The 17,734-nt window shown below is 34.2% G+C and overlaps 1 protein-coding gene across 1 annotated transcript; it reads right to left on the bottom strand.

The window, feature by feature from the left end:
* Nucleotides 1-694: 694 nt before the first annotated feature.
* Nucleotides 695-13,173, bottom strand: LOC130621622 (titin-like). Its single transcript, XM_057436946.1, has 13 exons — nucleotides 13,149-13,173; nucleotides 11,637-11,879; nucleotides 10,776-10,895; nucleotides 10,190-10,258; nucleotides 9,647-9,721; nucleotides 8,849-9,074; nucleotides 8,485-8,600; nucleotides 8,319-8,342; nucleotides 7,912-7,962; nucleotides 6,387-6,474; nucleotides 5,719-6,207; nucleotides 5,105-5,644; nucleotides 695-4,867 (listed from the first exon to the last, which is right to left on the bottom strand). Exons 2-13 carry the CDS (start codon nucleotides 11,874-11,876, stop codon nucleotides 1,863-1,865), a joined length of 5,043 nt encoding a protein of 1,680 aa, XP_057292929.1. The 5' UTR covers nucleotides 11,877-11,879; nucleotides 13,149-13,173; the 3' UTR covers nucleotides 695-1,862.
* Between the last annotated feature and the right edge of the window lie 4,561 nt (nucleotides 13,174-17,734).

Genomic DNA, 17,734 nt, shown 5'->3' on the forward strand with positions numbered 1-17,734 from the left:
CGCAAACAAATTTTTTGAGATGCGTCTCTTATGACTTTGTGAGTTATGTAGCGATTATACTATTTCGTATACCGTATTTATGTGCAAATAAGCCAGAAACACAATAGCCTTATATACGCTGGCGGGCTATTACGCCAGGCGGGGAAACTGATAATACCGCATTAACAACTCCTTTGAAATCTCAACCAATTAATAAAGCAATTAAACGTCGAAACACTGAAGAACAACTGCACCATTGTTGTTAGGTTTGTTAAGTCAAAATAAGCGATAGCAAAAAATTCTAATCATAAACTATGAAGATGTTTTATTAAAAAACAAACTCGCACGATTTTTAAAGGGAAGTTTATTCCCCCAACGCTCTTTCTTTTTATCAGGGCGGAGTTGCTTGAGCCGAGGCTGTGATTGGGAGGGGAATAGTTCAAAGATATTTAAAAGTGTTATGTGGAAGCTGTTACATTGTGTTCAAGATAGTTGACATACAAAAAGGTATGAAATAATAGTAAATATACACAGCGGTAGGGAGGTGGTGTTTTCACGAAACAAGGACCAAAAAGATATAAGTTTGATTTGATTGCTAATAAAACCCGTATCTGTGTGTTCAAAATGGATTTTTCCACGGGTTAACAGCTAGTTTCGTTGCAAATACGTTACAGGATCCAGACTGAATAGTACACAGAGCTGAAATACTTATGGTCAATACAATACAATTTTTTAACTCGATATAGTATTCAACTAAATGAGGATACAAATAGTTAAATAAGCTCACTTGCGTTTTGCAAGGTTATCACCATGTCAAAATTAAGATGATTCGCTGTCCTGCATGAACAATCTCGTACCCAGGACTTTTAGTCTGTGATTAAAAAAGGATCAAAAATTAAGAAAATACGAATTTTCGAGAAGATATTAGTTTAGCTGCTTTGTCGAAATATGCGACGTAATTCGTAACATGGTTTCTTTCTACTGTCGCAAATCGTAAATGAGCAATACATTTGTTTTTGAAAAAAAAAACATTCTACGAAAATAAACAATATTGTTTTACAGAATATCTTAGCAATACGTTAGAAAATCTATTTTTCAAAATGCATGCGAAGTGCTAACAACAACAACAAAAAGGTCAAAAAAATTTAAAGAACTCCCAATTTTTAAAAATAGGAAAATTGAAATATTTATAGTTGATAGAAATATAAAAAATGGTTAGGTAAATAAATATATTCTTTACTTATTAATAATTAGTAATTAATAAGTGCTAATAATAACAATAATAACAATAATAGGTAAAATTAGCATTCAAAAATGATTGTTATAGTTACTCACAAATATCGATCCTGTTGATGTCTTTTATTGTTAACTAGAAGTAATTTGTTTAAACCACCCTAAGCATGAGGAATATTTAACCTCAGGTTGCAGGTAACAAAACAATCAGATTAGCTGCACAAAAATAGATTAGCGTCTTTTATCAATTCGCTTTCGTTTAAAATATTTCACTATATTTCACTCATAAAATACGAACTGGCTGTATTGACGTCAATGTACAAATTTTACGAAAAAAATCTTCAAGTTCTGATTGACTTGTCCGTGCAACAAGGGCTTCTTTTTCTTTATACGAATGGAAAAAATAATTTTCAGTGTCCACTCAATATTAACTCTTTATTTCACCCGTATTATTTGAAAAAGTGTGCAAAAATATACTACGAAATGAAAATAACAGAATAAACAAAACAATAAATATATATACTTAATAACAAAACGTGAGTGCAACAGAAACACAAAATTTGGCTACATGCACACCAGTCTGGTCAAAATGCCATTAGCAGAATCTCACTCCTTTTATATCGAAGTAACTTCTTTATGCATAGAGCTACTTATTGTCTTGTCGTTCGCAAATCAATATTACTCCTGCTTGATACATTACTGTGCGTTTTAGACTGTTTTGGTAATGTTTTAGAGAGTCCAAAGAGTTCGGATGGTTTTACATTACGTTCTTGCTCTTCAGACGATTGTGTCCGAATTACTTTTGTTTTTGGTTTGGTCTGAGGGGGTTCTTTAAATCCCTGCGTGCCAGTCCTCGCTCGGATTATTTCGCTCGGTCGTATAGTCACTTCGTCTTCGGAAATGTTGTAATCTCTTGGAGGAATGATTACGTTATTATTCAGTTCAGTTTGTTTTTCAGGCTGGACATGTTTGTGGTTTTTCGCGCGAACAATCTCGCTTGGTTTTATTGAGTAATCATTGGGTAGTGACTGTACGTCTCTCTGTTCTGGCACATGCGCAGTGGATATTTCATTGTCCACTGTGCTAGTCATATTTTTATTTTCCACCAACTTCTTAACAAAATGTGTTTCTTGTGAGCGTATCTCTGGTTGGCTCTCACGAACAAATCCCAATTTAAGCCCAGCCACAGTTTTCATAGTGGTAGTTTCCCTTGTCCCTGCTTCTTCAGAAACACTTCTAGTGTACGCTGAGTTATTAGCAGAAAAAGGCTTGGATTTACCTAAGGATAGACTCTCTTCTCTAAAGCTCTGTCTCTGCGGCTTCGGTTTTACGCCAGGTGCTTTGTCTCTTTCGTCGACAGACTGACTTTTCCTTAATGCAGATGCATCGTAAACATCTTTCTGAATTGGAACGCTTTTTCGAGGAGAAGGTAAGGTTTGAGTTTTTCTTGTGCCATTCTCATACGGTTTGTGTGACTGTATCGCCGCCTCGTTGGTTATTACAGGCGTGCCGTTTTCATTTATATTTCGAATGAGTCGATCCCTGGGAGATTCCATCAGTATATTATGTTTTGTAACGTTCTCAGTCTTTTCTGTGGTTGTAGTTTGTTTTACGACAGTGTTGGTTTTAGGCGGAGGCTGCCAGTTGATAACATTAGAGTGATTCTTGGGTGGTTCTCCTTTAACAGCCTTATTTTGGGAATTTTTGTTTACAATTTGTTGTTCTTTCGTAGGTTTCTTCGCTTCTAGATGCATAGTTTGCTCAAGTGGTGGCTTTTTCACAACTTTTGCATTCATAGAGAGCTCCTGTTTTTGCTTCTTTGGTTGTTCAACTTTAAATACATCATTGGAATGAGATTCTGGTCTATTTACAGTATTTTTAGAATTTTTTTCTGTCGTTTTGAGATTATATGGCAAAACTACCAATCCGTCTGGTTCAAATTTTCTTTGGTCTTTCTTTTTGTCAGACTCTGGTTTAATTTGCTTTTTCGATGGGATTTCTTTTTGGACAGTAACATATTTAACTTTATGGGAATTGTCAACTAAAGTGTCGGGATGATCTTTTAATTTCTTTGGTACAACAACCGATTCAATTGACGGCTCTATCGTAGGTGATCTGGATGAAGCAATAACAGAACTTGCACTGGCCCGAGAGGAAATCTGTTTGGTTCTTGAGTTGATAACTGAGTCCGATATTGGTACAGATGGTAAAACAGCGTCATTCGTTCTTGAAACACCACCAAAATTATTCTTACTTGATTTAATAGGAGCTACGGCTGACTCGATTAAATCTTTCCTAAACGGCTGGGATGGCACGATGTCCTTAGGTGGTTTGGATGATACAAGAACTGGCTCTAACTTTGACTTGTTTTCAACTGCTTTTGACGGTACATCGACTGATTTTGTATTTGGCATATCCACAATTAATTTCGATGGAGCAACCACTTGTTTCGAAGTTGATATGTCTCCAGTCGGTTTGGATGATACAACGACTGGCTCTGATATTAAAACGTCCTCAGTCGGCTTGGTTGATGCAGTGACAGAAATCGATTTCGACAAATCTTCAGTAGGCTTGGATAATACGACGACTTGGTCCGTTATTAAAATGTCCGCAGTAGGTTTGGGTGAGGCAGTTACAGGATTCGATTTTAAAATGTTACCTGTCGGTTTGGATGATACAACGACTGGCTCCGATATTAAAATTTCCCCAGTCGGTTTGGGTGATGCAGTGACAGGCTTCGACATTAAAATGCCCTCAGTCTGTTTGGATGATACAGTGGCAGGATCCGGTTTCGATATATCTTGAGCAGGTTTGGATGATACAACAGCTATGGCAGGCGAAGGCTGCTGCTTACTTGTTTTCGGAATTACAGAGATCGCTGGTATTGTTGCTTCAACATTATTTTTACAGGAAGTCTCCTCGAGCAATTCTGTGGTAAGGATCTCGACTTTTGGTTCAGATTTAGGCTCCAGCCTTTTCACTTCAGGAGACGTGGTGGCAAGTCTTGGTGTTGCCACACCTCCGGTTGAAGGTGTAATGTCATGGACAGTTGGTGTTACGTTTACTCGATCTACCACTGCAGAAATTTCGTTATCAGGTTTTTTATCACCATCCGTATGATCTGACAGTGGCGATTGTACACTTTGTTTTTTTAATGGTAATTCACTTGCCTTCGCAGTTGCTGCGTTTTGACTGGTTGATATACTACTGTTTGATGCAGTCTTAGCTTTCAGTTTAGCGTATAATCCACTTGGAGGTTTTTTCTGCGGAGTGGGATCTTTTGCAACTGCTGGTTTTGGTTTGGTAGGTGACCCGGTTGGTTTGTTTGCTGAGACGGAATCTTCTTTAGACGGAAGTTCTGAAGAGACTTTTGTTAGAGTGGTTTTCGGTACAGAGGGAGGCGAATAATCAGGTCTAGGCGGTATAACATCCAACAAAGGTGCTGAATGTACTACCGGAGTCGCGGCAGTCGTTACAGCAGGTGAAGCAGAAGCATTGGTATGAGCTGGCAGCAGATTCGCAGACGCTTGTGGTTGCATTGGAGGCGGTGTTGGCTGCACCATTGGATGAGGCGGTATAAATGTTGGATTTATTAGTTGCGTCGATGTATTTGATGATTGTAATGGATTAATATTTGTTCCAGGAACAGGTAAACCTAAGTGAAATAAAAGTACACTTGACATATAAAGACACAAGAGCTGGAAACAAGTTATTCCAAATTTATTTGCTATTTCCTTTGAAAAGACGCGCATCTTACAAAAAAACAACCTCGCCAAATTTTAAATGGGACAGAGTATGTATTTTTATGGTTCTGCAAAGTAGACGCCTAAAACCCTTACAAAATAGCAGATTCTCGTTCACCAAGTCACAAAGAAAAGGAGAAATCATATACCTGCTGCTGATAACATTTGCTGTTGTTGTAAGACTTGCATCTGCAACTGCAGTAGTTGTTGCAGTATTAATTGCTGTTGTTGGGAATTTTGAAGGCTTTCTGCTACCTCCAATCGTTTCTGAATGTCTACCAATTGCTCTGCAGGTGCGTTAACCACTTGTGGCGCATCTATCACTTGCGGTGCACTTTTGATTTCGACAGTCTTGGCTTTCGTCTCTGTTATCTCCTTTTTCGAATCATCCGTCAAATCCAACTTCTTTTTCTGTTTTTTCACTCGCTCAGCTTTTTGAGGAATTGGTGACGACTCCTTACTTTCCATTTTGACAACTTTATCTGCACTCTTTGTAACTACGGCTGACGCACTAGGTTTTTTGTCATCTGGTGCGTCATCTCTTTTGCTGTCATCATTATCTACCTCCTCATCATCCTTATCCTCCATACTTAACATTCTGTCCAAATCATCAAGAGCTAACTTCTCCTCGTTTTTTTCGATTTCTTTCGATAGTTGATCAATCTTCGTTTTATTAACAGAAGCGTACGCTATAAAAACGAGAAACACAAGTTACTTTATCGATACTACAACTTTATAGGTTTTAAACTAGACAACTACGTACCTGGTTCGGGAGATAGCGGGCCAACTGGTGACGAAGCGTCTTCTGGTGGCGGATCGTCCGGTGGGGGTGGAGGTACAAATATTGGGGGAGGTTTATCTTCTTTTCTCTTACCTACTGGAGATGATTTTATATTATCAGCAAAGTTTGGTACCAGTCCTGGTGCAGTTGGAGCTCTTCGCTTCCCGTTTGGAGAGGCAGTAACAGCGTTCTGAATTTCTTTGATGTCGGCGTATGCTGGTCCGCTATCATCAGCTTCCGAGATATTTGGTTTTGAACTACTAGGCGGTGGCGGAGCACGTCGCTTATTTTTCTTTCTCTCTAATGTAGATGTATCAGAGCTGGATGGAGAACCGATTAAGTTCTCCAATGACGTGGATCGAGTCATTTCAAAAGATGCAACCGGTGGTGCTTCCGGACTTGGGCTTATCATATGGACTTGACCAGCCAAAACATTTAAATCATCCGCTAGTTGAGGTGACATTTTTTGATCTATTAAGAAAAAAATTAACCGATAAAATTCTAATTACATGCTTACTTTAAACTAGTTGTTGGTCCGTGGATAAATCCTCCAGTTCGCCTGTTCCATATTTACCGCGGTTGCAATTTTGCGTGACAGACAGACGTACAGACGTATAATTGAAACTGTGGAGAAATATTTAATAACTCACCGTTGACTTGCCGAAGATAAGAATATCCTCCTCTCTCATAAACAAATGATTCGATAACTGAACACACGTGGGGATTAGCAAGCTCACTCTAATAACAGAGAATTCTAATAACTAAATGAGACACAAAGCAGACAACTTCTTTATATGCAAGTGGCAAACACCTAAGACAAAAATAATGTAGTTTTCAAACACAGAAAAATCCCAAGCACAGAATGGAAGCATATATTTCTCATACTGACCAGGTGTTTCAAACTTAGGCGACACCAGAGAAAACAGGAGACATGACTATGAAGACTAAATATTATACTTCTCTTTGTATAGAATACATTATTGATTCTCTTTAGAAATAACAAAACAATGTTTTGATGTTACCAAGGCAAGATAGAGTCGAAACATTTATGCTGATTTGTTGTGGGTAATTGTATAAGCAACTTCATTTTTCATTTCGGCCTCAGTTTCTGTTTTTGGGGGAAGGGAGGAAAATTTGATCCTGTGGGAGTGGAGGGGGATTTAATTCTGGGGGTGGAGGGTATATAATCCTGGGGGAGGGGGAGTATTCAATCCTGAGGGAAGGGGTATTTGATTCTGGGGGAGGGGTATTTAATCCTAGCGGAGAAAGATTTAATCCTGGGGGAAAAGAATTTAATCTTGGGGAAAGGGAGGAGGGGTCGACTGGATTTTATGCGCACGGTATTTTCGATATTGCTTACACAATAAACAATATCTCAAGTTGCGATTCGAAATATTTAAAATTTTACAAAATATCACGTTGACACTTTTTCACCACTTTTCAAATTTCAGCCTCAGATTTTAGCACCTATTTTGCTTATACGCACTTAGGGCGATAAAAACTAAATGTTGTTGTTCAAAAGTTCATTTTTACGGAAATATTTTTGATCTTCGATCAAGTAAAAGCTGTTAACTGTTTTAAAAGAAAAAAAGCGAGTCTCTTTTACTAGGTGAGGAAATACTACAAAGAAATTTAGCTACCATCAATCATTTAACATCTGATAAAGCCAATAGTTACGCAGCTCATAATTGTACGAAAAATATTTCTTTAGAGCGGTCTAAAATTCTGCACTTTCAAGGATATCAGATTTTTTTCTTAAAGTGTTGATATGAGCTGATTGTTGGTCTTTCAATCCTTTGAAACGTGCAAAACAAATTAACAAGTATATCTACAGTCAGTTATTGTTAAAAGCCGCACAAATTAAATTTAACAAAACTTGTTGGAAAGATTCCAATGAGCATAAGGATTGTGTTCATGAATTTTTATTTTTTGTAATGATAGCTTTCTTATCATGTAAAGTAATCGCTAGGAAATAAAAATCGGCTAGTCAAAATTGACGAATTTTGCACACCAAAGTTATCAACAACTTATAAATGGGATCAGCAAAATAATCCAATAAATGTGTAGGCTTCTAGGAATAATATATTTGAACTACATATTTCGTGAATACCATAGAACAAATCAATTCTTCGTTATGTTTACAATTTTTTTCACACAAATATATAAAACACTTACCACATGAAGGTTCGCTAGATCCAAAAATGCACGCCAAACAGGGTCATCGACCTGCGTGAAAAAAGCATACATAAAATCACTTTTCTGGACGTTCAAATAAACGCATTTCTTAACCGCCTTATTACCCACTCTTCCTCTTCCACTTCCTCTTAGCCTATAAGCATATTGCCACCCTTTTTGTTACATTTAGCAAAAGTAGCAGAGCAAAATAAATTATCATATAATTAGTCTTTTACATACATTAGGATAAGCTTTCATTATTATCTCATCCAGAAAACAAAGCCTCTATCATCTTGAAATTCCTTCATTAAAGTACCCAAATTTAAAAGTGTAAAATCTGGTTCTTACGACTCACATCGTCATAATAAAAAATGTTACCAAATTTAAAGAAGAAATAAATTACTCACATGAAGTCTAAGGTCTCCATTATCCTAAAAATAACGAATAAAAACTACAAGCAACAAATAATGAATAATATTAAAAGAAAAAAAGAAAACAACTAAATCCAACACTTTAGAATGAGAATGAGGAGTGCATTCCAATATTCACCCAAAAAGTTACATTAAAACTTACTTTAAAATTATCTACTGGTTTGACATCACTTTTACTTTTTGCAAACAGAGCGCTAAAACGACCCTTCTTCTCTGCCCTGTCAGGCTTTGAGGACGATTCGACACTTTTTTTACGGTCTGAAATATAAGATATGAGGAAATTTAACCAGGGAATACTTTTCCCTCAAAATAAGAGCGAAAATATAAATTGCCACAAGAAACAGCAATGATAACAAATCAAAATACTGAAAAAGACAAAAGCAAGGACAACACAAAGTAAAGAAAACATGATCGATAAAAATATTGAAGACGCAAAAACAAAAATAGGACAAAAACAAAGTATGTAAACCAAAAACAATAATATGATTTACAAAACGTGTATGTACCTTGAATCACTACCAACTTCAGATTCCTGCTTTTGAGTTCACCAACTGTCGTCGATAATGTGACTGATGAATCTTTTATGTCTGTGTACTGGAATATTCCACTATTAATTTCAAGTGCATGTATTTTGCATACTGCCTGTAGAACTTCTTTCAATGACATATCTGTAGTTGCTTTGAATTGTGTCGTATCTGTTGGTGAAATCTGAATGTTGATCACTGATACATCCTAAGAACAAACACATATATTACATATGATGATTCTGTTGAAATCAAAAAATTAACAGACAACCTCAGTGACATATGTATTTATTCATAAACACTTAGTGCTAATATAGTATTTCAATATGCAATTTTGAGGTTATTCTTGAGGAGTTCATCCTAGACAGGTAAGTAAAGCATTGCTCCAACTTTCTCAGCTACAATGGCTGGTTTAAATTCAGACTGACAGGCTGACAACGCTACAGTTATGCAGTTTGACAACACTACATTCAAGGTGTACCAGTGTGTAAATTTCCACATGCAAACATTTCATTACTAGCTACGACAAAACTACTTTAGTCAAAAACGTCACAGCTACTAGGTACTTGTAACGTTTCTTTCATAATATGCATAATACGCATAATTCAATTCATCTATTGATTTTAATATTACTTACTTAATACTTGCTCAAAATAACATAAAATATCCAAATATTCTCTTAAATAGCAACAAATTATCTATTTTGACATAAAAAAAATTTGATCGTGAATTTATATAAAATTTCCATTTTGGGTTGATCATTGAAAAAAAAGCACAAACCTTTTCAGCAGCTGGCAAACTGACAGCATCAACTGCTAGTCCTTGTTTTTCCCTTCCTTGTGAGTCCAATTCGGTCTGTTTCGTAAATGAAATCACATTAAAAAATGTTACACTAATAATAATATTCAGATTGATTGATTAATTTAATTGAGCATTTATTTTGAAAAAAATACATATTTGCATTAAAAGCCTCTATACTTTAAGAATTACTGATCAGCGTTTATGCTGTCTTGGTCAATATTAAGCCTGAGACAGAAAGGGTATTGTAATTTACAGTGAAACATCAAGTCAGGCTAGCTCCAATTTATTATCTAATGGCATCTGGTCAAGATATTACAATGGAAAATGTTATAAAGTCAATTTTTGTCTCTGTGTGCACTGTAAAAATCTTTTAGTAAAAAGTATAATGCAACGCCTTACTAACATGAGCTGTAACTATTTTAATTTTGGGATTTTTCATACCAACCTGCTTTTTAATAACCGAGTAAGGAATGACTATAAAAACAGAAAAATATTAAATTTTTTTGTAAGAAAATTACTTACCATTTTTTCTTTATTGACTTTAGCATATGGAGCAAGTTCTGTCACCAGATCTAACATTTGTTGGTTAAACTAAAATGTGTTTATAAAAGTCAACACCTGGTGATTATATGATCATATAAACTGTTCACTCTTACTTCTATACACATGTGATCTTTTATAATAAATAATTTAAAGAAGGTCAAAACATCTTTTAGAATTCACAATATAACTCTACAAATAGCTTAATATTTTTTTTCACAGTGTAGGATCTGCTGAAAAGTAAAATCTTATTTTTGATTATATTAATAAATTAAAATTCTCTTTAAACATAAACTTTATTTAATAATAAACTTTATACATATATAAGGTCTTATCCTAACCATCCTGTATTCCTTACTTGCATGAAGTTTGTGCTTTACTTTTTAGCATAACTGAACTGAACTGTTAATTATTAGTATCGCATGCAGACTTCTAAAATTTCTATTGACTTTGAAATACTAGTTACATATGGTTTTATTTTCTGTACAATTTTGTCACCTGCATGCTATCTTGTAGCTTTCAATATTTTACTAGAATATTTGTTTTAATATTAACTTAATCACCATACCTTGGATGCCATCTCTTGATTGGTGAATTTTGCTCCAATTGTTGCAAACTCATTATGCAATCTAACAAATGAATCTTTGCATTTTATTTTAGTTGATGATGACATTTTGTACTCCATGATCTAAAAATGCACAAAAGTCATTGCGATTAATGATTGGATTTGATTACAAGTTTTTTTCCAATTTTATAGAGGAGAAGATAAATAAGATCATGCTTTGCATGTGTCTTAACCCTATTCAATCCAGGGTGGGAGGGATTCTGCCCCCCCCCCCCCCCCCGCCCCCGACTTTTTATTCAATAACTCCCTGGGTCATAATTTGTCCAAAAAACCCTGGACCAAAAAGTCGTTAAACAAGTATAAGAAGAAAAAATGTCTAAAAACAGGCCTGATTTTTACACTAATTATACACTTTATTTAACTTTCATTCTCATCGCAAAAACTTCAATAATTTTTACCTATTCATATGATATTGACAAATAATATGTCAGGCACATATCAATTGGGTACTGACAAACTTCAAAACGATAGTTTTAAGGAAACTTCAGACTTTTTTGTTTGAAAATAGTACATTTACAATTACATGCAGCATGAACAACTGGACACATGTTAGCTAAATAATATAATCAAATTTGTGGCTTTTAAGAAGATGCATTGTTAGTGCAGTTTCTTATTTCAAATTAATTTTACTCTCTAGCTGTAATTATCAATGTTACAAAAATAGCTCAAATCATTTTTTAGATCAAGTAGTAGATCGAATAAAACATAATATATTACAAATCAAATTAAAGAAAGGCTATGCTCACCTAAAAAATGGTAAAAGTCAGCCTTTAACTATATAATGCACAGTTAGTTAATACTTACCTTTTTTCTTTGCCCAACAATGTCAACACTATATCTGTCCTTCAATTCCTCTCCATAATGATCAATAACAAAAATTGTCACATAGTTATTTAGCACTGGCTGCCATTTCTTGGTATTGTCCATGTTGTAAACAATGGCATTGTATGTAGAAAGAGTTTTCTGATCATTACAATCAATTTCATATGTGACACCATTTTGAATAGAACCTGGTGGTGGGGGTGCCGGTGCCTTCATATTCATAGTCTAAACGTTTAAAATAACTAAATTTACATGTTCAACTTACTTAATAATACTGTTTATAAAATAAATAAAAAGATACCACATGTTTGAAAATATTATTGTATTTGTAAGAGTAAGTTTTGTAAATAATGCGAAAAAACATGTGAGCTTTTGACATATTTAATTCTTAAGGTAAACATTAGTTGACAAGCAGTTAAAAAGATAACTAAAGCAAATAAAATGTCACATTCTACAAGAAAATATATATACATATAATTATGATAAGAAATATCAATTTAAATTATATATTTTACCTTTTAGTGCTTTAAAAACATAATGAAGTGACAAGTATAGCTAAATCTTTTTTTTCTTTACAAAACTAGCGTTAGAAAAAATATTTTGCTTCGCAAGTCCTTTATTTTTGTTATCTTTTGGTATAAAGCACAAGTATTTTCAAATCAAGCAAGCCATTCATTTGTTATTATGACTAATTGTACAGAAGCATCCACAATAACAAATTACAAGATTATATACTTTTGACAATCCCAAAAGACAATTTAATAGTGTTCAAGTAGCTGCACCCACAAAAAATAGCTGAAACTTTTCACATTATATATTTTAAACAAAATATTATTTGTTAAATGAACATAGTTTAAACATACCACATTATGACAATAATAATTCTTTCTGACATTAAAACTTTTGTGCTTTTATTCAAAAAGACATAAAACTAAAACTAAGTCAAAACACTTAATTATAAAACTTTGAATGATGCTATAGAACATAATCATTCAACTTGAACACTGGATAAGTAAGCTCATAGATTACAATGATAAAGAAATCTTCACATAAGCTAGATTTAAAAATAAAAAGTAGGTAATAACATGATGAAATAATGGAAATAAAACTATATGTCAATTTTTTTTTATACACAGGTATATATATTATACAATAACTATATACAAGATCCAGAAATCTGTCCCATAACTTATTTATGTTAGGCAAGTTTTTAAGATAGTAGGTTAGTAACAATGCAACCACAGAATGTTGAGATAACCATAACAACAATATTTAAATGAACAATCTAACTCTACACATAAACAAAGAAACAGTCAACTAAAAGCTTGATCGTTTGCAAATACTGTGTATCAAAAAAGTTTAATGTACACAAGCTACCCTGCTTGCAAAACAACTTAATAGAGCCATGGGTGCTCTATTTTCATACAGTTGGCAATTTATTTAAAACCTTTAAAAGTATTAAATTACAGGACATATTATTTAAGTGTTAATTACCTTAATGATAATCGACCAGCAGACTATCCTTTCGAGTATTCACTTCGTGATTTATTATTTCTAGAACAACAGTTACAGGATACCGCACGTGCAAAAAAGATAAATTGGATCTTCATTTTACAAAATTTAAAGTAAGCAACCAAACAATTTGCTTGCTAACTTTTTTTATGCCAATATGGCTAGCTACAGTATTGAGAGTTGAATGAAATCATTAGACATCTGCTTATATATTAAATTATAATTAAGATAGCGGCTAATTAAGTGTGGTTATGAATCGTTAATTTCATGATAGGCAGGCTAATTACTGTTTATCACAGAAATCACATATTAAAATGATATATATATATTAAAATTAAACATGATTGCAAACAGTATTTTTGCAAAGCCCTATGGAAACATTTACATGTTTCTTAATTTTACTTATCTCTTTTAAAGACCACAATAATCTGTCATCTCAATAGCTAGGTAAGAAAGAAGTGTACAAACATGTGGGGCCATATAAAATCACTGTAATAAGATCCTACTGAACCTTAGACCTCATGTAGGAATTTATTCCACAACCTTATGAACATGAATAGATGGTCAAGAGCTCTGCTTGTAGCCATGCATATGTAATTCTTAATTAGTTAGCTTTTTCATGTTTTTGTATTCCAAAATTATATAAAGCTGGTACATTACTATAATATGCTAGGTAATTGTTATTCTAGCATTCTTAACCATGCATAATACTAGATTTTACTCTCTCAGCTAAAACTTAGCAAGAAGCTTGCTAGCTAGCTATAATCAAAAGTAAAAAATAATTTCAGGATTTTTTCACTATAAAATAAAAATGTATATAAAACTCGTGTCGTTTCTCCTATAGAACAGTTCAACGCGCTGTGTGATCAATAATAAATATACTTAACAAGATTGCCACGTACTTTTAATTGTAGGTATAGCTAGTACGCTAAATGTTCGTTATACGCTCCCCACATTCATTTCTGATCCTCATTAAACTAGTCTAGCTATGTTCGGCTGTTGTCATAACCAATACATCAGCTATATTTTATAAACATGTTCACTTCTTTCAAATCAATATTTTTACATAAAATATTAAAAGCTTTTATGTTAAATATATATAAAAAATAAATGAGCTGGATTATTGCACACATTACAAAATTCCAAATCCCTTTGCGCCCAGAAGACAAATCATTTGTTGTATAAAAACAAAATACGGAATGAGGCGCGATCATCACAATATATACAAATACTTTTAAGGTCCTTGTACACTAGCCTCTCCATAAACCAACTTGCTTCCCCACGTTTTATTGCATGCACACCCTCGAGAGAAAGAGGCGTTTTACACCGTTATAAATGGAACCTCGTCTCCCGGGATGATGACCTTAAAAAAGCTTTGTGAGGATAGGGCTGTTTAAAAAAAGGAAAAGTCACTACTTCTGGTGCCTGGCGGTGCCGAAGATAGAAAAAGATAAGTTACCTTATCGGTGAATTTTTACTTGGTGACGAATATTTTTCACTGACGAATCTTTTTTATCGAAGAATAATTTTAACTGACAAATACTTTTAACCGAAGAATTAGTATTTTTTTTATCATCGATCCCTTTGATAGTGTTTCAAAGCTTTTTAGAACGCTATTTTCAATTATTTTGTCTAGGATGTTAACTGTGTTTGAATCCCTTAAATCAAATTTTCCAGGTGAAACATACGACAGGAGAGTTTTATTCAGATTCAACACAAGTTCCGGGTTTTAAACTGAATAATTATTTAGTTTGGACAAAAATTGACATTAAATCAAACCTTCATCCCAGGACCTGTAGCGTTCCATTCTTATATCATGTCAAAAAACACTAAGGGCCCTGGAATCAAGGTTGCATTAAATCGGATAATTACTGGTTAACACTGCTAATTTTTAGTTTTTAAGCAACCATTAAGCAACTTTACTATCAAATTCAAAGCAAAACTTTTAGCAACTCAAGTATTAAAGTTCAAAGTTAAATTTACTTACAAAAAAATGAGTACATTAAAATTATAGAAAAAACAACCTCGTTTTTAGGACATTTAACATTTACAATTATCTAGACGGCAACAAATTACGTTGGCCGATTCGTGATAACGACTCAGACAATAGATCCTGGAAACGAGAATGTGCAAAAAAGTGTAAATTTACTTTCTCTATTTCTCCTGCTTTTTTTCATCATTTCAACTTTCGTGCGTGTGTCGTTTTTCCTTACCCTTTCCCTATAAAGAAATAGAGAAGAATTTTCACTTTGGATTGCAAATTAAAAATGGAATCCATAGCCCCTACAACATCCACAGAACACCCATTAACCTTTCTTACTAGACTGAGAAATTTGAGGGCTCTCACTAATTTTTTTTGTGTCGCATGAACTAACCTTACAAAGCATGTTCAGACAGTGGAAGTCCACTTTATAATAATTTAAGTAAGTTAGTAAGTAACGGGAAGTTTCAACGTCCTTAGGAATTCCATCCTAATGGTTGGCTCTTCCTCCCCTCCGATTGTAACTATATTACAATACAATCAGAGATACGTATAACATTGCTTGCCTGCCACACAAGTAGGCTAGCGAACAGTAGATTGCACCAAAAGGGCTGACAACACTACATTTAAAGTGCACCGGAGTGAGGACTTCAACCTGAAACCTTATGATTACAAGCCGAATGCGCTACCACTACACCATATCTCTAATTTATAGACATTGTTTATTAAGAAAATTGCAACAGGCTTTCAGGCCAGCCGACGTTTTATTAATCTAATGACAAATCCGAAGACGGATTACTAAGTATTAACAATTAACAAAGCGTGACAAACTCTGAAGCATTCTCTTTCCTCAAGATTTATCTAAAAGAGATCTGGGGTCAAGAATGGATCGGAAGCCCTTTCGAAGAAAAACATGTTACATAATACATTTGTTCCATCTACTGACTGCTAATCGGCTTGTGTTGCAGGCAAGCACGTTAGAGCAATGCTATACGTACCTCTAGCTGTAATGTAACATAGTTCCAGTCGGAGGGAGAGGGCCTTACCTATTTACTTACTTACTCAAATTTCTTACTAAGCATAAAGGTATTGTCGAGGTATTTTTTTTTAAACACAGATAAAAGTTTAGAATAAGAAGAGACAATTTCACAAAACTGTTTATCTGATTGACAAACAACAATAACCGAACAGTTTTTGACAAATTTACTGCTTCAGATTTTAAAAGTATTCTTGCATTCTGGATGACGTTAAAAATAATAATCCCAACTTCCTGAAAAAAAAATGGACACATTTTTCGCCAATGTATTCATTAGCTAATTCAACCTCTTTTCTATGGCATTAGTTTTCTTTTTTAACATCAGGACGGCGATACGAGCATGTTCCTCTAACCGTCCTGATAAAAAAGAGATAACAGGCGCTTGGACTGAAGTTGGAGCTCATTGACAACTTACTTTTTTCACTTTTGTTATCCAACAAAATTGCATTATATATCACTTAGTATGCTATATTTAACACGCATAATTCTATCTCTATTCACAGATTTTAACTTGAACACTTAGGTGGCAGTCTGTATTGTACAACAAAATCGTATTGCGTGGGCACGTAAAAATCGAACCGTGGGGCCATGGCCTTAAGTGCTTAGGAGAAGTGTGGACAAGATATTTTAAGTTTGTCCTCATTACTGCGAGAGCTGCACAAATTGTTTTGGAATAGTCTTGAACGAAATGTTTAACTTTAGGCGTAGTATAGCTGCGACTTTAGGTGTTTTGTTTTATTTAGCTAACAGTTATTTTTAAATTCACTAAAAAATTGCTTCCACTATTATCTTTCTTTAATGTTCCAAGGTAACCGTGACTTGCAATTACTTCCATAATTGCGTTCACTACTTTTTTACTTGATGTTGTAGATCAGAGTAGATCTGAGCAAGATATTTGGAATTCCTGACTATAAACCTCGTTCATAAAACATTTTACCTTCTTGATGAAGTTTGATTATTGGCTACTTTGTAATAACTGCTCCGGGGTCACAAGACAAGGTTGCCTGTTTATTATAATTACCAAAATATTCTTATCAGTTAGAAGCGGTATTAGCATTTCTGCATAAGGTAGTTGCCATGGAGCTTATACAGGTGTTTGTGGCATAAGCTAGGTCGACAAAGTCGTTCCCAGCGCTTCTTGGGCTTTTTTCATTGGCACAAAACATATAAAGCGAGTTATTGAAGTTTCCGTATCTTCTTTGCCAACCTTTCATGAAAGATTTGGGTACTAGGTGACAAGACTACCACAGTCTTCTTCTTACTTCTTCTTTTTAAAAGGATTTCGCATTAAAAAAGATGTTTTTGTATGTTTAAGAGGATGAAAAGTTGTTTCTCAAGTCTTTTAAAATTTCAAAAAATATTTTTTTCTTCTTGAGATATTTAGCTTCGAAGATTCCCATCTGACCTTATGACATCATCTATTCATGATGTAGTAAGCATAAATTAATAATTTAAATATCTTGCAAACTTACAAAATATCCAAACTTTTTAGCCCTGTGAACCTATAAAACCTCGATCCCAGGGCTTTTTTCCTCTTTTAATATAAGGGAC

The sequence above is a fragment of the Hydractinia symbiolongicarpus genome, chromosome 12, assembly GCF_029227915.1.
Source record: "Hydractinia symbiolongicarpus strain clone_291-10 chromosome 12, HSymV2.1, whole genome shotgun sequence".
Classification (NCBI taxonomy): Eukaryota; Metazoa; Cnidaria; class Hydrozoa; order Anthoathecata; family Hydractiniidae; genus Hydractinia; species Hydractinia symbiolongicarpus.

Excerpts from the sequence above, each read along its gene's own strand:
- LOC130621622 (XM_057436946.1), bottom strand. The coding sequence starts at position 11,876 with ATGAATATGAAGGCACCGGCACCCCCACCACCAGGTTCTATTCAAAAT. Across the intron at positions 10,896-11,636 it reads TTGTTGGGCAAAGAAAAAAG|ATCATGGAGTACAAAATGTC; the intron begins GTAAGTATTAAC and ends GTGCATTTTTAG. Across the intron at positions 6,208-6,386 it reads TTATCTTCGGCAAGTCAACG|ATCAAAAAATGTCACCTCAA; the intron begins GTGAGTTATTAA and ends TTTTCTTAATAG.